The sequence below is a fragment of the Manis javanica genome, chromosome 2, assembly GCF_040802235.1.
Source record: "Manis javanica isolate MJ-LG chromosome 2, MJ_LKY, whole genome shotgun sequence".
In the NCBI taxonomy this organism is placed as follows: domain Eukaryota; kingdom Metazoa; phylum Chordata; class Mammalia; order Pholidota; family Manidae; genus Manis; species Manis javanica.
In genome coordinates this window covers 182953248-182974668 of record NC_133157.1, presented here as the reverse complement: position 1 = coordinate 182974668, position 21421 = coordinate 182953248, and the positions used below count along the sequence as shown (strand labels likewise).

Here is a 21421-nt window from a genome sequence, read left to right as displayed (position 1 = left end):
GGTCATTCCCAATATGGTGTCCTGTTATCTTTGGCACATGTCAGGTGGTGTGAACTGATCCCGTATGTAAATACAGGCTAACATATATTTAGTCATGAGCTCCACACATCACCAAAGCTTGTGTTTGTCCTGTTGTGACCCCTTTAGAGACCCACCTTGACTTTGTCAAGTCCCATGAGATCTGCCTAAAATGAACATCATGCTGCCTGCCTGGAGCCTCAGCACTGCTTTCCTGAATCACACACCTCACCTTCTTTGCCCCTCTCAAATTGTTTCCTTCTTTTAGTATCTTGGACCACTGGCCTTTAGGTTGCAGTAAGAGTCTGTCTGTCTTGCTTTTGAACTTGACTTCCCTACCAAGAATGCTTTGTAAGTTAAGAGGCTTTAGTTTGCAAGTTGCACATAAACCTAGTATTAATTGGTTTAAGTAATAAAGGATATTAATCATTTGGATGACATAAAAGGCCATAAGAACCCTGGGCTCACCGAAGCCTGGACCAAGAGGCTCCGACAACACGGTAAACACTGTGTCTGGCTCTTCTCTACAGCTTTTGTTCTTCAGGGTCGTTGGTTCCACTTGTAGCAAGCTCACCCCGTACCCCCTCTAGTTTACATTCTCCCTTTCTCTTCCAGAAGGAAAAGCTGGAATTTCTCAACCAATGAAAAAAATGCACATTTGTCTGACTGGATGAAGTTAGTCCATGTCCTTCCCCCTACTGGTCACCAAGTCACTGAACTTGGTGCCCTGAAGAGCATGGGCACCCTTGGGGAGGCTAGATGAAAGAGGGGTTCTGTAGCCCCAAACGGGGGATACTGGGTGGCCCTGCTAGCAGTGCCCACCCGGAGGGCCTGAGTCCTCCTCCTGTGGGTTATTGTCTTCTTGGGCAGCTCTCGAGCTAACGCCCCTCCCAGCTCACCTAGGACCTTCTCTGCTTGTGTTCTGCCTCAGTTGATCAACATCTGAAAAGTAGCCTCCTATTTAGCCTGCCTGGTGATTGTGGGTAGAACCTGATCTGTAATCTCCTTAAAAACTTAGATTATAGGATCAATTTCTGAAATATTTTTTATCATCTCTAAGCAGTGACTTATTTCTAAATTCTAGACTTATCCTCCACCCCCCAAAAAAGAAATTCTAGAGAGGCCTCTTGTCTTTTCCTACTGATGGACGAGCCGAAGGCAATCAGCTGGCAAAGGCAGTGTCCCTCGCTTCATCTCTGTCTTGCCTCTGCCTGCGTAGCGATTTCTATTAATAACCACCTCCCCAGTAGGTAGGAATCTCCTAAAAGTTCAGTGGATTTAGGTGAAATAGGTGTGTGTGAGTGCGATGCCGCATGGAGTTGTGGAAGCCATGTCACCCTTGCCAATATCCCATTAAAGTCTGAGGTGGATCCTGTGAGTTCTGGGGGATCTTTATTTCTCCCTCAGCCTCTGGACTTGAAGAGCGCTCATTGTTCCAGGCTGTCTGGGAGGTCGCCGCACAGTGTTCCCTGCTGTCACAGCCCACATTAAGCTCGGTCAGTAATCAACAGTGGGGGCCCGAAATGCAGGCAATGTTTCACTCAGTTAAAGCCACATACAGCTCTTCTCAACAGGGCAGTGTTATCAAAGCAATCAGAAGCATGAACTGGGTCCTCCTAAAGAAGCTATGTGTATGTGTTATACATTGTGTGTGTGGAGCCGGGAGACGGGCATGTGGAGAAAGAGACAGAATGCCTTAGAAGTACTTGAAAAGCAGCATTTAAAGGACTGGTGTGAAGTCACCTCTGCTTCTACTATCTGATGGACTGTTTACATTAAGCTTCCCCGACTAACATAGTACAGTTACATAATTGTAAATAGGAGAGCCAAAGCAGAAGAGGAAATACTGTATCTTTGGATATGGCTGCCTGAGTCACAGCAGTGGGGAAATGTGTGGTTCTTTGTTAGCAAGGTATAAGCAGACCTCATGTCATAGGCAGCTGTCACAGCCATAAAGCAGAGAATAATTGTGAGTTACATGTTGAGTGTTTTACAGTCTTTTGAGCTACACTTGCAGACCCACATCACAATCACCATCGATGTGACCTGTGGGTGCCATATGTTGGTTGGCCATGAGGTATGTTGGGACCTGGCTTTTGGACCAGTGGGATGTGAGAATTTTCTCAGGAATGGGGGGCGTGACAATAGAGGAAATTACCTTAGCCATAAGCACTGCCCTTTAGAGACAATGAAGAGTGCAAGTCACAGTGCCCAAGAGGTATAGTAAATTTGGACTTGGTTCCTGCTTTAATGTCAGGAAGATCTGGTGGGTGGCAAGGGCCACAGGGGTCTCTGGCAGAGGTCTATCAGTACATGGCAATGTCATTATCCCTCCCCCATATTGAGGCAGTGGCTGGGGCCTGACATAAACTTCAGCCTCCAGGGGTATGGAGCTGGTAGAATACAGCAGGAGGAGTTCAAGGTAGATGTTCCTCTCAAAAGGGACGTGTCCTCCAGAAACCCAGGCAGGCATAGGAGAGAGTTGTAACTAAGAGAGCTCACAATGTTCCAGCTTTTGGGTAGGAAGCCCCTTCTAAACCCTGGGCTGGTCCCAGAAAAGGCAGACTATAGTCCTGCTTCTTTGGAAACAAGGATTACAGATATTTTTAAATTATTATTATGAATATGTTCTTGCAAAATTTGATAGTTTATAGAGCCTATATTGGTGTGGGTGTATACATCAGTATTCTTGGTGTGCAGCATGTCTGTCCTTGTTTCAGAGATTCGCTTTCCAGTATTATATGGAGTTGATTTGTTTGTAAAGGAACCAAGTTTAAGACTTCTTAACTGATAGCTCACCTTTCTTGACTAGTGTTGCTCTCCTTTTAACAAAGTATTAAAAGCCCCGAAGGATGTGTTATTCACATATTATTTTCCCCATAAACCTCTTCTGCCAAAACTTATCTCAAAAGCAAAAAAGATGGTAGCTTCTTAGCAAGATTAGTAAGGCTTATCCTTGATGGAGTTCAGTTTTTAAAAGTAACGAATGTACAATTATATAAGTAAATGTGTCCCTGAGTAAAAGACAAAATGTAATAGTTCTCAATTGTATGGGAAGACAGTATGTTGGGTTTTTCAGCCCAGGTTTTAAGGTTGATTAAAAATGGGCATGGAACAGCTTGTAGACTAACAGCGATACACTGTGCTGTGTAACCCTGATCTTTTTCTGTTGGCTTTAAATCACCAGAGTTGGATCCAGTGTCACGGGATTTTCTCAGTATAGACAGGCAATCACTTTAGAGCATACAGTAACCAAGGCAATACATTAATAATCTGTTTCCTACTGAAAAATTTTCTTTTTTACATATAGGGTTATAGTTTTAACAGTTTGAGTTAGTATTGCAGACAACTCAATTATCTACAAGAGCAAAGGAGTTTAGTGTGATAAGAATAGTTCAACCCATTCAGTAACCTAAAAGCACTGCATATTACAGGCTGTCTCCAACATTTGCTGCTGTGAAGATGAATATTGTTTCTTTATGGCTCTGTTATAATTAACTGTCATTGTTGCCCTTTCTACTTTCTGACTGCTGAGGAAGTCTCCTACTAGGTTTTCCTGTTCCCTGTTCATGCTTCCTGCCAGTCCACCCTTCACACCACAGCCAGGACAAATCTTTGGAAAGTCAAGTCCAGACCTATTCCTCCCTAGTCCAGAATCTGTTGTGTCCTAGCACTGCACACAGACCCTGCCTGCCTCTCCAGCCCAGCTGTACTGGCACATCCTGTTCAGGGCCCTTCAGGGCATCCTGTTTACTGCAGCTGTGATTACATCTTGAGATCAGGAGATTATCTTGGCGTATCTGAATGGATCCTAAATGTCATCGCATGTGTCTTTATATAAAAGGGAGGTACAGGGAGGTTTCACACAAGAGGAGCAAATGGTATGGCCCCAAAGACAGAGATTAGAATGATGTAGCCAAAAACCAAAGGATATGCCAGCAGCCACCAGGAACTGGGAGAGGCTAGGAACGGATTGTCCACTTGAGCCTCCAGAGGGAGTGAGGCCCTAGCATCTTGATTTCAGCCCAGTGAAATTGCTTTAGGGCTTCTGGCCTCCAGAACTGTGAGAGAGTAAATTTTTGTTGCTTAAAGCTGCTCAGTTTGTGGTAATTTGTTACAGCACCCACAGGACGCTAACATACTCTCCAAACTGGGCAGATTTGCACTCTGTCCCTTCTGTTCCATGGGTTCTATAGAATATACTTCTATTACAGATTTGGTAGCTAGTGGTCTTTCTGCTGTTGGTTGCTTTTTCTACTTCTGAGCTTCTAGATGGTACCTTGCCTCCTCAGTTCCTGACATAGGACTGCATGTTGCTGAATAGATACCAAATGGATGCATGGTTGAATGAATAGAATCAGATGGGAGCATCCTCAAATTGTCTATCTTCCGTATCCACCACCTTCTCTACAGTCACTTTCATTTCATTTCCTTTTCTTCCACGCTGTTTTTCCCAAGCTGTGTCTGCATGTGGTTTTAAGTTGTGCAATGGTTTTGTTTTTCTCCTTAATGTCTTTTCTTGGTTCATCCACCTTCTTTTTTATTTCTTGTTTTTATTTCTTTTCTTGTTATCACCTCCTCTTTTAACTCTTTTTCAATGAACCCATATTCTTTAATTTCATTGAGTCTCTAAAGTATTTTTTTAACTTCTTTGTTTGAGAGTTTCCCTCTAGAAAATTAAGAAACCTAGTATAATAAACACCGTATGTCCTTCACCTGGAGATTCAGTGATTGTTAACATTGTGAAACATTTGTTCTCTCTCTCTCACTCTCTGCTTTTTATTTTACCTTGTAATATACCTTTGAAAATAGATTGCACAAATTAGGAGTCTTCACCCCTCAATATTTAAGATTGTATCACTAAGAACTGGGAAGTCTTCCTGTTCCTTCTTAATGTTCAGAAGGTGAGATATATGTCTACCTGTTTACTAGGGGCAAATGCAAAACAACCCCTGTTCAGTCCTAAGAGTTTCCTGTGGGATGGAGTGACCTGATTGCCTGTTGCTCATCAGACATATGATCTCCTTGCATATCCAGGCTCTTGAGGTCATTCCTGCAGTGATTAGTTGACCTTAATTACTCAATCGGTGGCATTTCTGATACTAGAAACCAAATCTCACATTTCCATGTTCAGGCCTATTTTATGCCTAGAAAATGAGATAGTATTATTCTGATTTTGAGTTGAATGTGACTATTACAGTTCAAAACTAGCTCTGAATCCTTGGTTCTTTTGAACTATGTACTAGCTCCACTGGGGTCTGATTCTGAATTTATGTTTGAAGGAAGAGCCAGGAATATGTTTGAGTTTAAAGCCAGACTACAACAGATTATTACCAATTCCACACACTCCTGTTACCGTATCCCATCTTCATCTGGCCAAAGAGTCCCACCCATGGATTATAGGTCAGTAACTTTATGAGAAATATCTAAAGACCATTCTGGCACAAAAAGTAGGATTCAAAGATTGTTATTCCAAATATAACAAAAACATCCTTAGTACTTATAAGTGCTGATACTTTGAGCCTTATTCTAGATAAATTGTTTGTGGTGCCTCCACAATCTATTTGCCAATACATCCTGGAAAAGCCAGAAATTAAGCTATGGAGGTGACAAGACTGAGCATTACAAAAATTAAGGGCATCTTTTTATGTTCTGGCCTGTACTTTTAACTGCATTATTAAGCTGTGGATCAACTTTCCTCGTAATTATTATCTTTATTTTATTTGCACTGAGAAGAAGAAACAGATTCTGCTCATTTTAAAATTGTGGTAAATTGACATTGACTAGCCAAAAGGCTACCTATTGCAGCCTAAGAAGAAATAGTGATTCGGACATGAGCTGGGTGCCTTGGGGCCAAAATGTGCCTGTTTGTAGCTGTGTGCCAAAATGTGTACAAAATGTGCTAAAATGTAGTTGTGTGACGCTGTACAAGTCATTTTCCTTCTCTGCCCTCTGTTCTTTTTCCTGACAGTCTCCACATCAGCAGAGAGGGCAGCAAAAAAGGGTGGGGAGAGAAGAGGTGCTCTAAACTTCCACTAATTCTAAAATGCTAGAAAGCAGAGAACACTCTGAATGAAGTAGTGATGTAAACAAGACATCTTTAATTTAAATGGCAAGTTTATAAGGGCCTGCTTACTGTATGCAATGATACTTTTGATTGCAGATGAGGATTTTTGTAGTCATTAAAGCACATTTACCACATGTAAATGCTTTGTGTTTAAAATTTTTTTTAACAGTTTCATTGAAATATAATGTACATGCCAATTAGTTCACTTACTTAAAGTGTACAGTTCACTGGTTTTTATTTTATTCACAGTTAGACAACTATCACCACAATCAATTTTAGAACATTTTCATCACCTCCAAAAGAAGACCCCAATCCCAAACCTCTCCTTCTTCCTAGCCCTAAACAGCTACTAATATGCTTTCTGTCTCTATAGATTTGCCTATTCTGGACCTTTCATATAAATGGAATCATATGATATATTGTCTTTTGGGACTAAATTCTTTTACTCAACATAAACTTTTCAAGGCTCATCTAGGTTATAGCATATCAGTGCTTCACTCCATTTTATTGCTGAGTAATATTCCTTTGTATGAATATACTACATTTCATTTATTCATTACTTGATGGACATTTGAGTCATTTCTACTTTTGGATATTACGAATAATACTGCGATAGACACTTGTTTACAAGCTTTTGTGTGGACTAGATTTTCATCTGTCTTGGATGTATACCTAGGAGTGAAATTGCTGAGTCAAATGGAAATCCCATGCTTAACTTTTTGCAGAACTGCCAGGTTGTTTTCCAAAGTGATTGCACCACTTTATATTTCCATCAGCAGTATATAAAGGTTCTGATTTACCTACATCCTTGCTAACATTTGTTATTATCTGAATTTTTGATTATAGCCATATGGTGTGAAGTAGGATCTCACTGTGGTTTTGATTTGCATTCCCTGATGACTAATGATGTTGAATATGTCTTCATGTGCTTATTAACCTTTTGTCTTCTTTGGAGAAATATCTATTCAAATTCTTTGCCCATTATTAATTGGGTTTTTTGTCTTTTTATTACTGAGTTATAGGTGATCTCTATATATCCTAGATACAAGTCCCTTATCAGATAAATGATTTCCAAATCTTTTCTCCCATTTTATGGTTGTCTTTTTCACTTTCTTGATAGTGTCCTTTGAAACTCAAAAGTTTTTATATTGATGAGTGAAGCTTTTTTTCTTTTGTTGCTTATGCTTTTGGTGTTTTATCTGTAAGAATCCATGGCCAAATCCAAGATCTCAAAGATTTACCCCTATGTTTTCTTCTGAGAACTTAGTTTGGCTCTTAAATTTAGGTCTTTGATTTTGAGTTGTCATGTGAGGTCAGCAGCTGTGCCATTTTATATCCTTACCAGCAATGCATAAGCGTTCCAATTTCTTCCACATCTTTACCAACACTTGTTTTCTGTAATTTTAATTATAGCCAGTAATCTAATGGGTGTGAAGTGGTAGCTCATTGTGGTGTTGCTTTGCATTTCCCCAAAGATTAGTGCTGTTGAGTATCTTTTCATATGCCTATTGACCATTGGAGAAATGTCTTTTTAAGTCCTTGGCCCATTCTTTTAATTGGGTTTATTTTGTTGTTGTCGAGTTGTAGGAGTTCTTTATATATTCTGGATATCAATCTTCATCAGATCTATGATTTGCAAATATTTTGTCCCATTGTGTGGGTTGCCTTTTTACTCTGTTAGGAGTATCCTTTGATGCACAAGAGATTTTGATCTTGATGAAGTACAGTTTTTCTATTTTTTTCTTTGGTTGCCTGTGCTTTGGTGTCATATCCAATAAATCATTTCCAAATCCTACTTACCAATTTCTAAACACTCAGCCTGGTGGAATTTAAACTACTCAGCAAATGATTTAAGGAATTTTGAAGTAACTTATTTCTATTCAACAATGTACTTTTACAATTATGGAATATCTCCATAATTATCCATTCAATCCCAAAGTTCTTCTGAATCTTTATTTTCCTGATTACTTGCAAATGCTCTCGATTGTAAATTGAAGGCATGGAAATAACACATTGTATTATGATACAATTGTTCCTCATGAGGAAGAGTGATCAAAATTACTGCCAAGTGCCTTTATTAGGAAAAGAAAATTCTTAACTGATTAAAGACTATGGATATTATGTATCAACTTAAATGGGTTTTCAACTTTTCTGCTTCATTTTTAAAAAATACTGAATTTCACTTCAGCTCATAAAATAAAGTTCTGAAACTTCAAAGACATTTTGCATTCTGGAATGGGTTCCTTGTGGTTGTAACGTTCATTTGAAATTCAAATAACTCCTTGGAATTTGAAGCTAGCTAGAAGTTCGTGTACTGTGGAGGAAGAGAGGGAAAGATCCCTTATATCATTGCTAATTTTTTACTGCTAGAAGCTGTTACACCTTTATACCTAGATAGATAGAAACACCAAGTGCATCTTTTGAAGTCATCAAATAATGCATGCGCTATCTATAGTAAACATCTTGGGCAATGTGTAAAGACATATTTTTTAACCTCAGTAGTTCTTACTTTAAGCCATTATGTATTTTTTCAAGCAAATATTTTTCAAACCCTTAATTTTGCATAGTAGCTATGTAGAAGACCCAATAGAAGCCTAAGACATGGCTCTCTTCCCTCAGAGAATTTGCCATCTATTTATAGCTTGATAATACATATGACAATATAAGAGAAGAAATAAGGGATGTTCGCCATTTAGAGTCTGAGAAAGTAGAGAGAGGCTACGGTGGTCTGAGAAGCCTCAAGGAGGTGGACTCAACAGGCCAGGAGAGTGAGGTATCATTGGAATGGGCTGAGGAAAGGAGCGGCTATGCCTTGATGAGAGGAATGGCGTGAGCGAAGTATGGCATCTGGCTGGAGAATGTCCTGTGCCAGGTACGGGAAGTACAGTAAGTGTGCCATGGACAACTGGATGGTCAGGATGAGGACAGATTAGGGGGAGTTTCGTATTTGATGTAGTTGACTGCAGAGAGAGATAGTGGGTTCTTGACCATGGGATGGTGGGAAAATCTAGTCTGTCTCCAATGGAGATATAGAAGTTTGAAGTAAAGGAATTTCCAGAAATACCGTATCTAACATGCCCTTGCCTACTGAGGCCAGGGAACTGAAATAACTTGTTCAAGGTCACCCATTAGGAAATAGTAGATCTGAATCTCAGATTCATCCTTCAACTCCAAGGCCAATGATCTTTCTTTCAAACCACAGCCCTCCAAAGTATATTAACAGAAAGGAAAGAAGGACAACACATGGAAAAAAATTATATAGTCTATACTTGAGGCATTGAACACCCCAGTTAAAGGTTTTGCTGAGGAAAATGATAGAAAAAATAAATAAGAAATGTCTTAATGGGGAAAAGTCAGAAACTAATAACTATTTTCTTTATTTTAGCAAATAGGTAAATATCTAGAGAATTCAGTACAGGGACTAGTTCTAAAAAATAATATTTCACTAAAGTGAAAAACTAATCTTAATTCCGAAAGTCATATTCAAAATGACCCTGGTGCTAAGTAAGTATTTGCCAAATGAATGAATGTATTAACTTAAATTTTTTGGCTGTTTTTTTCCCCAATAAATTTCAAGTGCTATTTAAAGGACCATTTAAAGATAAGATTTTATTTTATAGATTCACCTTTTTGGAGTTTTGCTGGCCATTTTAGGAAACTTGGTAATCAGCATTTCCCTAAATATTCAGGTAAGAAGAAGCTTATTTTTCTGACTCTAATCTGAGCCAGGGACATATTACAACTTTAATGGACCTCAAACACTTTTGCCTTCTTGTGCTCCTTCCTCCATAAAAAATTCTATTTTATAACTTCATTGATATAAAGACAAATATAATCCAGGCTGGATTACATTCATTTTTTTCTTCTTCTCATTTTAAAAGAAATTAAATGTTTTTGTGGTATTGTATACCCTAGGCAAGGTGCTTAGATGACATATGAAATTGTACCATACTTAGAAAGATGTTCATAATCCTGGCATAAGCCAAGTCTTTTTGTTAATATTTTGGTTTCTTCTAGTACTTTTATTATTTTCTTTACAATTTTTTTTAAGGTAATCTAGAATTGTACGTACTTCTTATAAGGAAATAAGTTCAGTTATCATAAAATCAGTTGGGAGATGGGGCTTTACTTAATAATGGCCACTTTTCAGAAATTCTGTTTCAAATACAAAGAAATACTCAACCCAGATATAAGGAAGAATCCTCCCACCCCAAAGCCTCTGCATTCTGCCCTGCTGTATTTATTGTGGTAGCCATTTGACTCATACACTTGAATCCCTTCTCAAAAGGTTTTTCCTTAGCAATTTATTATCTTTATTTCATGAATATTTATTTTGGCATCTGGACTTTTTTGACATTGTGAAAGAAGTGTTTTTACATAGTGAACTGAAAAGTCACTCAACCCCTTAACATACACCTCATCTTTAGACAGAAATAATGATACTTATTTTACAGAGTTGTTATGAGAATCAAGCAACATTCATATGTGAGAAGGCCCTTTAAACTATAAAATGCTGGTTTATACTGTACTGTATACTATAAAATATCAGTGTGAGTCACTTCTGCTGTTAAGTTTGGAACAAACAGAAAACCATAATAATTGCTGTGTAATAATCTGCAAATAAATTTAAAGGCCATGATGTAAATTTATAGGACCCCAAAATTTCAAGGCAAGTTTTAATTGGGTGGAAATGTTTCCTTATTTATATTCTCATTTACTTCCAGAAATATTCTCATCTGCGTCTCGTCCACCAAGAGCACCAGAGGCCATTCTTCAGGAGTGTGTTGTGGTGGGGTGGGATCCTACTGATGGCTGTAGGAGAGACTGGAAACTTTGCAGCCTATGGATTTGCCCCCATTACTCTCATCGCTCCATTAAGCTGTATGTCTGTTACAGGTAAGCCATTTTTCTGTGTTTTCACAAACAGAAATGTTAAGAGAGGAGACTAATTGGTGGAAAACATACAACTTAAACAGCATATTCACAAAAGAAGAAAGTCTATTTGCTGTTTTCTTAGCGTGTTAGCATGGAACAACCATACGACTAATTTCAGTTGTATCCACATCAGACTGCCATATTAACCATGAAAAGATTTGCATTTTTAGCTGTAACATTTATGTTTAAAAGTCTGATTCTTAATAAATTAACAGTAACAGCAATATTATCCCATATTTTTAAATCATTAATGAATTATCTAAAAGCATTGGTAACACAATGTTATATTTTATTTATATGTTAAACTGACTTTACATGTAGTTAGAATCTTTGATGCCTGATCTTAACTTCATAGTTTAGCTTCTCTTTTACATTAAGTTAAATTTTGGTGATTCTACATTACTATAAGCATATGTAATTTTATAGTAATGTCACAATTATCCTACTCTCAAAATTTATATGATTTACTAAATACGTTTAGAGAAAAGAATACCAGATGTTGCTAAACACTAAAAAAAAGAAAGATCACTGCTGAAAAGGAGAACAAGTTCTCTAAGCCTTGTTAAAAATCAATAAAATCTTTTTAGTTTTACTCTTTATCTGCTGCTATGGAAACAGCATGTCTCTAAATTTCTGTGAATTTGAAACCTTCACTGAAGTAGAAACAAGTTGATGATTATTGTCTAATAACAACTAGATCAAGCATAACGTGCTCACATATTCCAATTTTAATATTTTTCCTAAAATATTGTATGATGTTCTAAAAAAATAGTTTAAACTAAAATAATATATATTCAAAGAAATTTTCATTTTATTTTGAAAGTAGTTTCCCCATCTTAATCATTTAAAATATTTTATTTAAAATACTTTTATGATGTATGATACTAGAATATTTAGCAAAGAACACTTTTTTAGCTTTCTTAAAAATTGTCCATTAAAATCACCAGGCTGTTACTACCCTGAGTAGGCACACAATTAGTGTAATCATTTACCATTTTTAACATTCTAATAAAATAAGCAATTTGAGTATATCTTATCTTGTATTTACTATACATACCACATATATGGACATTCTGGATTTTTTTTCTCTCAAAATCTGAACAGATAAAAGATTCAGTTAGATTGTCAAGTTGGGATCTCTGTAGGCCCCAGTTGTTCTGAAAATATTGTATTTTTCTTCATAATGACTGTATATTTAGAGCTGATCTTTAGTTCTATTTCTTACTCTATTTTATGCTCAGTTTTCATGAAATAGTCAAAGGAAAAAGTGTGCAGGCCTATTGAACAGTCCCTGGGAAGGTTGAGTGCCCCACATCACACTGAAATTCTCCGTTTATCTTGAGTCACCCAGTCCTGGGAAACCTTTTTTGGGGGGGAACAAGAAAAAGAGAGCAACTCTAGCTCAAAGAAAGGGGGTTAATGGCTGAATTTATCGTAAAGATCAGAGCTTTCACAGAAATGAAGTACAGCCAGGCCCCCATGGGACCTGACATGAGAATTTGAGAGCTGCCAGAGATGAAGGGCAGCCGCGGTTCCCTCTGGCCCTTCAGCGCAGCTGACTGTGAAGCTGCTCATCTTAGCATGACTTTCCTGAAGCACTCATTAATAATGGGGGACTTAAGCTTTCCCACCTTGCCCTCAGACAGAATCCTGTCCTCCCAAGTGCCCTGTGGGACCAGTCCACCCACCTTCGAATTCTGAGCCCCCTGCCTTGACAGATGGGCCTTTCTTAATGCTGTAGGTCATTTTTCTTTGTGTGCTCTTTGCCCCAATTAATGTTTCAACTTCAGAACATTTTTAGCAGCCTCCCTCTCTGCCCATTTAAAGTGATTCCAAGAAGTAAACTTATAGCCTCAAGTGCAAACTGTTTCCTACTTTACAACCTTTGCAAACAGAAATATATGCTTATAAATAATATTCCCACAGCACTCCTGAGCTGAATGTACCTAAAATGTTGCATAGGTTACTGCAAAGTGTGGTGGGTACAGGACCACTGGTGATTGAGGGTTTTCCCCAAAACAAACCCCTGTCACCCTGAGATTCTTTGTAACGATTCTAGAAACTCTAGACAACTTGAAGCAAAATAGAAAGTATTTTTAAAACAGCTTTATCATAAGGCAGAAGAGTGCCCACCAGTTTCTATGCTAGAACATTTTCCCTCCTATTATTAATTGGGAGCCTCAAGAAAGAAATCAAACCTCCCTTTGAATTAAAAAAAAAAGATAATGTGTGTTGCAGTGTGTGGGAGATTGCATATTTTTCTCTGATTTTTCATCTGTCTTTTGCTGCTTTCAAAATTAAAAAAGAGAGATAAAGAAAAATTAAAATCCCTAACAGTTTTTTAAAAAGTTGGAGCTCTTAAGTCCAAATGAAGGGTGCTTTCTTCCATCTTCCCCCCTCTCTGAGGTGGTCTGGTTTATACCAACACACTGTGTACCTTTTTCCCTTTCTGGAAGTAAGGAGATACTGTGTGGGTGCTCATGTGTTCTAGCCCCACTACCATGACTGCTAATATGTCAGACCTGTTCTGTTTTGTCTTAAATAATCAAAATTCCTTCTTCCTTTGTAACCTCAATTGAAGAGATTTTTTTTAGAACTGGTATATAAGAAACTCTATGGCAAGTATTATGGATATCTCAGTTTACACTCTACGCACACTCCTGCCTCGAACCATCTTCCTGTCTATCCTTTGTTTGCCTATCTCTCTGTGTCCTGCTGCTGCTCACTGACATGCTCACCTAGATGCAGGGTTTCTCAAATGCTGGTTTTACTGGTGGTTTCAAAGGTGTTCTAAGAATAATCTCTAATCAAACAAGTTTCTGAACTCTTGGATTTAAAATGTTACATAGGTGTCATTAGTGTAGGACTTCCCGGGGCCCTGGCCTGGGCACACTGCACACTGTTAATCTTCCAGAGGCAAATGTAGTAGGCCAGGTTTCCTAAACCTACTGACTACAAAGTGTTTTTATATGAAGCATCTCAAGGGACAACAGTTCTGCAGAAAACCCTCTAGGGAATTCTTAAGACAATGTTTACAAGCATCTTAGAAACACAGACACGATAGAAAACTCACCCTAGGATATGATGATAGGATGGTGGGGAATGCTTGGTGCATAGGTGAATCTGAATGCCCAGGCCTGGGTCCAGCTTTTGGAGAGAGCATGTCAGAGCCCTTGTATCCTGTGTCACCTTGTACTTTTACCCTACTTCTCTCACTGAAGGTCTTTCTCACTGAGGAATAGGTCCAAAAGCTAATTCTGACTAATATGGTAGTGATACTGGCAGTGTGGTTAATTCTAAATGTTGACTTGTGTTTGTTTCCATTAATTAAGAAATTTCATCTAGATCCTAGGCTGGATACCATCCCAATTATATGGGGTAGTAGAAAGGTCACAGCGAAAGCTCTAGGCCCACACTGCCAGGGTTCAAATCTCAGTTCTGGCACTGGAAAACTGTGACCTCAGGCAAGTTGTTTAAATGGGTTTATGCCCAGATCCCTAATCTGCAACGTGGGGATAAAAATAGTTCTTACCCAGAAGTTGTCCTGGGAAGAACAGAGCAAACAGGAATACCTAAGAACAGTGCTGGACACACAGCATGGCGTTTGACACAGTAACCACTCTAGCCGTTGTCACTGTGATTTATTATTATTGCATAGAAACAGTGTACATTATTCTTATTGAAGAGTTTACTCCCATGCCCCAAAAGATGGCTGGTGCTTAAATTCTTTAAAATGGATGAACCAATTCAAGAAATGCTTTCTATTCTTGCCGTGAGGTGGTTAATTTTCAGGGAGCCGAAAAGTAGGATCCTCACAGCTCCTTTGTTCAGCCACTAAGCAGCAGTTACCCCTTGACTCCTCCACACATTCCCTACCAAAACATGTTGAAAAAAATCAGAATTTCCAAATAACCCACCAAGATGAAATACTTTTAAAACACAGACATGGAAGTTTGTCAGAGGAAAAGTACAGCAATCTACACAAAAGATATGTGTGCAGCTTTCTGTCTTCTTGCTCTGGCTCCATAGCACTTTTGTTCACTTGTTCATTAACTTTGGAGGGGCTGAAGAGCAGATTTCTCTTAGGTCTAACTGCAGTTTGAGAATGTGCTTTCTGAGAAACTCATTATTATACCAGAAATGTAGTTAAGAGTAAGTTGGATACTCTGTGGAATTTGTAATAAAATTTTACAAATTTTTCTACTCCTTCCTGTCCCACGTAAACCTCTTAAGCAACCTATGTGGGCCCTCCTCGTGTCTATGTGATGCTTTTTTGTGAATTAGAAAAAGGCTGCCTTTCGCATGATACGTTATTTCTGTTTGTCTGCAAATTATTGTAATACAATGATTTTATTAGTGCAGGACCCTCTGGTGCCATCTGTCAGAAGGTTGTCCTGAGAAATATACAAACTGACAAGATCTGAGATGTAGGCTGTGCTGCCTCAGATGTATCTTTGTGCCTTGCACAACCTGCTAGGTATGCACAGCAGCCCTGACCCAACATTTCCCCTTCAGCAACTTGCCTCAACTGAGATCCCAGAGGCTAGTGGCTGTGTGTCTGGTTGCTTTCTGTCTTCTCTCTCCAGGAGACTGTGGTATAGGGAAATCACACAGTACAACCGTATAGAATTGGTTTGCATTTGAATTTTGGTAAAACAAGGATAGGATGTTCTAGGATGTTCTGTTCCAGAGTGTTGGAAGAGAACCTTGCTTGAAAGATTTCAATTCCGGATGAAGCACAATGGTTAAACATTCTATATTTCCTTGCAAGGAACTCATGAATATTCAGTCAAATAAATACTTGAAGGTTTATAAGCCTGTCCTTTAAGGGTTGAGTCAGATCATTTATGTATCTACAAAATGTGACTTTACATTTAATATTTTCCTTTTTCTGTTCACCCCCATGACTGTGGTCTATGCTACACCTAAGCAGTGAGAGAGAATTAAAAAATAATGAGTTATTGCAATCCAAGGAGGTGAAGCCACATAAGAATTATGGAGATTCATGGTAGACCTTTTCAATGTAAAATTAACTTGCCTAAGGGATGGCAAGGGAGTGGGATATGAAGGGAGATTGTTTCAGGGGCAGGGAGTGGGGGAGAAATAGAACAGGATGGAAGCACATTTTTCAGTTCTGTGCCTCTGAGTATGTTGATTAAAAGTAATTGGAAAGCATTCAGAGAATATATCACCTTTTTCCATAGTTAAATTCAGGAGTACTTTAGAAATAGTTAAAGATGAGAAACTAATATTAAATGAGCATCTTCTCTCCCAGTACTATATGAGACACATAAATTTACTATTTTACTTAATTATTGCCCAGATGAATAAAAGTGAATAATAAGTAAATTAAACTTGAGATGAATTCTGAGATCAAAGACTTGGAATTTTATATGGAATGATGAAATTAATAGCAACAAGGTCTCTTGGCCCTGGAGTACTTTCCTAAGAGAAGAAGTCACCCCATTACTGAACTAGTTTGGATTAAGGTTGGAGAACTAATTGCACTGAGACAATGAGAAGAGAATGAGACATCTGACTGATAAGTCTTTTCCATTTCTAATTTTTCCCAACATGCTGGCTTTTGCTCAAATTGAAATTCATGATGTGAAATATATGTTGTTTCATGTATTCCTATTGTGCTGTTATGAAGCTGTAAGCCGAAATGTGTCTGTAATCCATTAGACGATGGTCATAGTGTAGCCAGAAAGCTTTGATGAGGCCTTTTGGAATTTCCAAGAAGTCATCTCAAGCAGAAACTTTGGTCTCCAAAATTTTTATTAGAAACAAATGAAAGGACACCTAAACAGACCAATGAGCAAGTGACCTGTAGTGTCACACAAACCTGGATGCCGCAGATTCTCAGTACCTTAGAGCCCTGTGCTTAGTGCCAGCCTGCAGGAAATCACTGGCGCTCAGAACCTCCGGGGCTGCCTGTAATAGTGGTGCTCCACACAGGCATTTATTTTAATGCTGTAAATATGCAGAAAATATCCCTTTTCTCGGTGGCTTGCTGAGTTGTCTGGTGAGCACATTTTTGCCCTGAAACCAGCCTAAATAAGTTCTCATTTTCTGTCTGCTCATGCACTCTCAGCTGAAAGCATTCCTAAGGCCTAGAAACTTTATTTGAAACATCTTTCCTATCCATCCTTATATTTTGAGAATACTACTAAGTGTTCCTGGAGAATGGTAATGATGAAGTAATGTGCTATTAAATTTATAATACAGAATTAACCTTGTCAGTGATAGTATTTTTACTTCTTGGGAGCCTTTTAAAGTTTAATCACTAATGTGTGTCAAGAAAAATGTAGGAAAGAAAGAATTATTGTTCTGAATCCAGGTAAATTTCCTCATTTGAAATTATAAAAATGACCTATTAACAGTTTCTTCATTATCTTCAGTAAATCACAACAGCAATTTTTTTTATTAACCTGAATTACTTGGCACTTTCATTCCTGCCAATATGGATAGTAGGACAACTTTTCTCTTTATAAAGGTACATTTTTCAAACTGTTACATCCTCAGATTCTCAAATCCTTACTCCATGGAGCACATTGTAACTGACATATTTTTTCCTCACAATTCTGTAACTAAAGGAAAATGATAATTATGGAGGCATCGGGCCCTCTGTACAGTTAGCATTGATTGAGCCTGTGAGCATGCTCAGTGTTTCATGTGTCTGAAGCTTGCTTGTGACTGACATGAAAGTGCTTTTGTGGTTTGCTTTTAAATAGTGCAATAAAGTTGCCATTATAAGTGGTCAGAACCCACAAGCCAGATGTTTACCTGTGAGGACCTGTTTGTGGCAGTATTATTTAAATATGTTCTTTTCATGTCATGGGTTATTCTTTATAAAAGAGTTCCTTTACTACTTTGTCTTCTACTTTCCTATATTATAAACAGATAGCCTACCTTTTCTTCAAATCATAAAAGTCAAAAATTAAATTGGGAAAAAAAATACACTGAATGTCCAGGAAATGAAAATTGATGAAATTTTCATTTGTAGACTAGATTAGAGTTCACAAACAGGTGTCCTATAGACCAGATCTGGCCGTTTGCTCTGTTTTGTTTGGCTCAAACAATATTTTTAAAGAATGTAAATTAACTTCCCATGTTTAAAAATTGTAGCATGACACACAAAACCTGGATTTTTGTCTTAAAGAGTGAGATTTGGTAGCACTGGACTTGCACTTGGATTATGGGTGCCATTTTTCACTGATCTGTGTATTCCAATCACCACAGTCCCACTGCCCCTCATAGTTATAGCCCTCCGCCCTCATCACAGCAGCCCAACACCCTCACCACCACAGCCCATCACCTCTTATTGCCCAGCCCACATCCTCACTTTTTTTTCATCTTTAGAGGCTCTTTAGGCATTTGAATTTGTGACCTGTGGATCAGAGTTTCTTTTCTTTGACTTAGATAAGAATATTACATCCAAAATCACATTTGAGTGAAGTGTAAATTAATTATTTTAACTTTGGGGTAAATTTGTCTTTTAAGAAATTCTCACAATTATATGAAAAAGAATAAGTACCTAGGAGTAAATTTAACCAAGGGAGTAGAAGACCTGTACAATGGAAACCATAATACACTGATGAAAGAAATTGAAGGAGATACAAATAAATGGAAAGATATTCCATGCTTATGAATTGGAAGAATTAATACTGTTATAATATTCTTACCAAGCAATCTACAGGTTCAGTGCATATTCTTACCAAGCAATCTACAGGTTCAGTGCAATTCCTATCAAAATTCCAATGGCATTTTTCAAATAAATAGAACAATTAATAGTAAAATTTGTATAGAATCACAAAAAACCCTAAACAGCTAAAGCAATCTTGAGAAAAAACAGAGCCAGAGGCATCATGCTCCCATCATTTCAAGCCATGTTATAAAGCTATAATAATTAAAACATTGTGGTGTTGACATAAGAACAGATACATAGATGAATAGATCAGAATAGTGAACCCAGAAATAAACCCATGCATATATGGTCAATTGATTTATGACAAAGGAGCCAAGAATACATGATGAGGAAAGATAGTCTCTTCAATAAATGATGTTGGAAAAACTGGACAGCAACATGCAAACTAATGAAATTTGACCACTTACACCATACACAAACATTAACTCAAAATGTGTTCATACTTGAATGAAAGACCTGAAACCCTAGAAGAAACAAGCTTCTTCACATAGGTCTTGACTATTATTCTTTGGATTTGGCATCAAAAGCAAAGTAAACAAAAGCAAAAATAAACATGTGGGACTATGTCAAACTAAAGAACTTCTGCACAGCAAAAGAAACAATCTGAAAGATGGAAACAAAATGAAAAGGCAACCTATTGAATATGAGAAAATATTTGCACACATGGATCTGATAAGGGGTTAATATACAAGGTAATTAAAGAACTCATACAACTCAGTAGCAAAAAAACAGTAATAATAAAATAAAATAACAATCCACATTACAAAATAGGCAGAGGATCTGAATAGACATTTTTCCGAAGAAGACATACAGGTGGCCAGCAGTTACACGACTAGATGCTCAACATCACTAATCATTAAAACTACAATGAGATATCACCTCACACCTAGAATGGCTATTATTAAGAAGACAAAAGATAACAAGTATTAGTGAAGATGTGGCAAAAATGGAGGGAACCCTTGTGCATTATTGGTGGGAGTGTAAATTGGTACAGCCTATATAGAAACCACTATAGTGGTTCCTCAAAAGGAATAGAACTACCATATGATCCAGCAATTCTACTTCTGGGTATTTATCCAAAGAAAATAAATATACTTACGCCAAAAGATACGTGCTATCCCATATTCATTGCAGCATTATTTACAATGACCAGGACACAGAAACAACCTCAGTGTGCATCGATGGATGAATGGATATATTGTTATTCAACCATAGAAAAGAATGAAGTCATGCCATTTGTGACAATATGAATGGCCCTTGAAGACATCATGCCAAATGAAATAAGTCAGACAAAGACAAACACTGTATGATCTCACTTATATGTGGAGTCTAAAAAACAAGCAAACAAAAGACCAAACTCATAGATGCAGAAAAGAGGTGGGAGGTAGGGGATGGATGAATTGGGTAAATAGGGCCAAAAGGTACAAATTTCCAGTTATAGAATAAATAAGTCATGGAGATGTAACATACAGCATGGTGACTATAGTTAATAATACTATATTGCATATTTGAAAGTTAATAAGAAAGTAAATCTTAAAAGTTCTCATCACAAGAAAAACATACAGTGACAGATGTGATTATTTTGCAATATAAACAAATATCACATTACTTGTACACCTGAAATTAATATAATGTATGTCAACTTATACCTCAATTTAAAAAAAAAGAAATGGTTATAAAAAGGTTAAAAAAAGGGGTAATTGTGAACAATATCATTTTAAAATAGCCATACTACAACATATTTAAATAGCTATTGAACTCAACTGTGCTATTAAACCTTCGGTAAAAAAATCATTATTTGGGAGGAAAGAGAGTTTAAGTAAAAAGTGTACATACATTTTAATGTTCCAAAATAAAAAAGAATTTTCATTTACCTATCATTCTTCAAACACAAAAATCTAAACTCACATGTAAACATCTACCCTTGAGTTTGATTGTTAACATATAGAAATTTGATGCTTAACTTTTTATTTACTAATCCCCATTAGTAGCTATTATAGAAGAAAATCCAAATCAAGTTGTGTAATCTTTCTGAATTCTCATGTACTAGATTAATCTGTAGTTGATTTTTTCTTTAACTTGTGACCTGCTATGGATCTTAGAGCATAAACTCGACCGCATGACTAAGAGGCTCTTCCGTAATGACAGCCAGGCCTTGACCCAGTCTGAGTAATATCAGAGAGGAGGCGACTGGAGGACAAACTTGAAGTTTATTTCTAAGAAAATCAGGGAATATTCAGAAGCTCAATACCGGGTCACATACCTACCCATAGGACTGGGACCCTCCATCACTTCTGAACTCGGTTCAGCTACAGCCACCAGACCCGTGCTGGACAGTAGTCTATTTGCATCTGGAGATCCAGGTCAGAACGACCATGTGTAAGTTTCCTTAGGTCAGCCTCGGAAATCTCCATCCTGGTTGCTAACCTGAGTGACACTCAGTGGCCAGAAAGAGAATAGATGACTCACTCAGCAGTCCGTAATAATTGTTGCTGAGAGTCTGCCTGGCCATAAAGCAGTAGAACTTCAAGGCCAAGGGAATATATTGATGAACTGCCCCATGGGGACACTATTTTGTACCAGAGCAGACAGTAGAATATTTTTTTGTCCCTTCCCCTTACAGATACTATTCCTGCTTTGTTTTATTTTTGACTCCTATATAACCTCTGTTTGGCATACTTCATATGTTATCT

General features: G+C 37.7%; 1 protein-coding gene across 13 annotated transcripts in view; it reads left to right on the top strand.

Moving 5' to 3' along the window:
* Window positions 1-21421, top strand: part of NIPAL2 (NIPA like domain containing 2) — a 67461-nt gene that overhangs the window by 5202 nt on the left and 40838 nt on the right. For 8 of the 13 annotated variants that reach the window (XM_036995592.2, XM_073229868.1, XM_073229864.1 and 5 more), the window contains exons 2-3: window positions 9706-9774; window positions 10810-10981. The exons of 1 other annotated variant lie outside the window; for it this stretch is intronic. In XM_036995592.2, coding sequence (XP_036851487.2) covers window positions 9706-9774; window positions 10810-10981 — 241 coding nt within the window. Of the gene's footprint in view, window positions 1-9705; window positions 9775-10809; window positions 10982-20594; window positions 21092-21421 lie in introns of those variants that run through there. 4 more of the 13 variants (XM_073229870.1, XM_073229869.1, XM_073229865.1 and 1 more) reach the window with 3 other exon arrangements.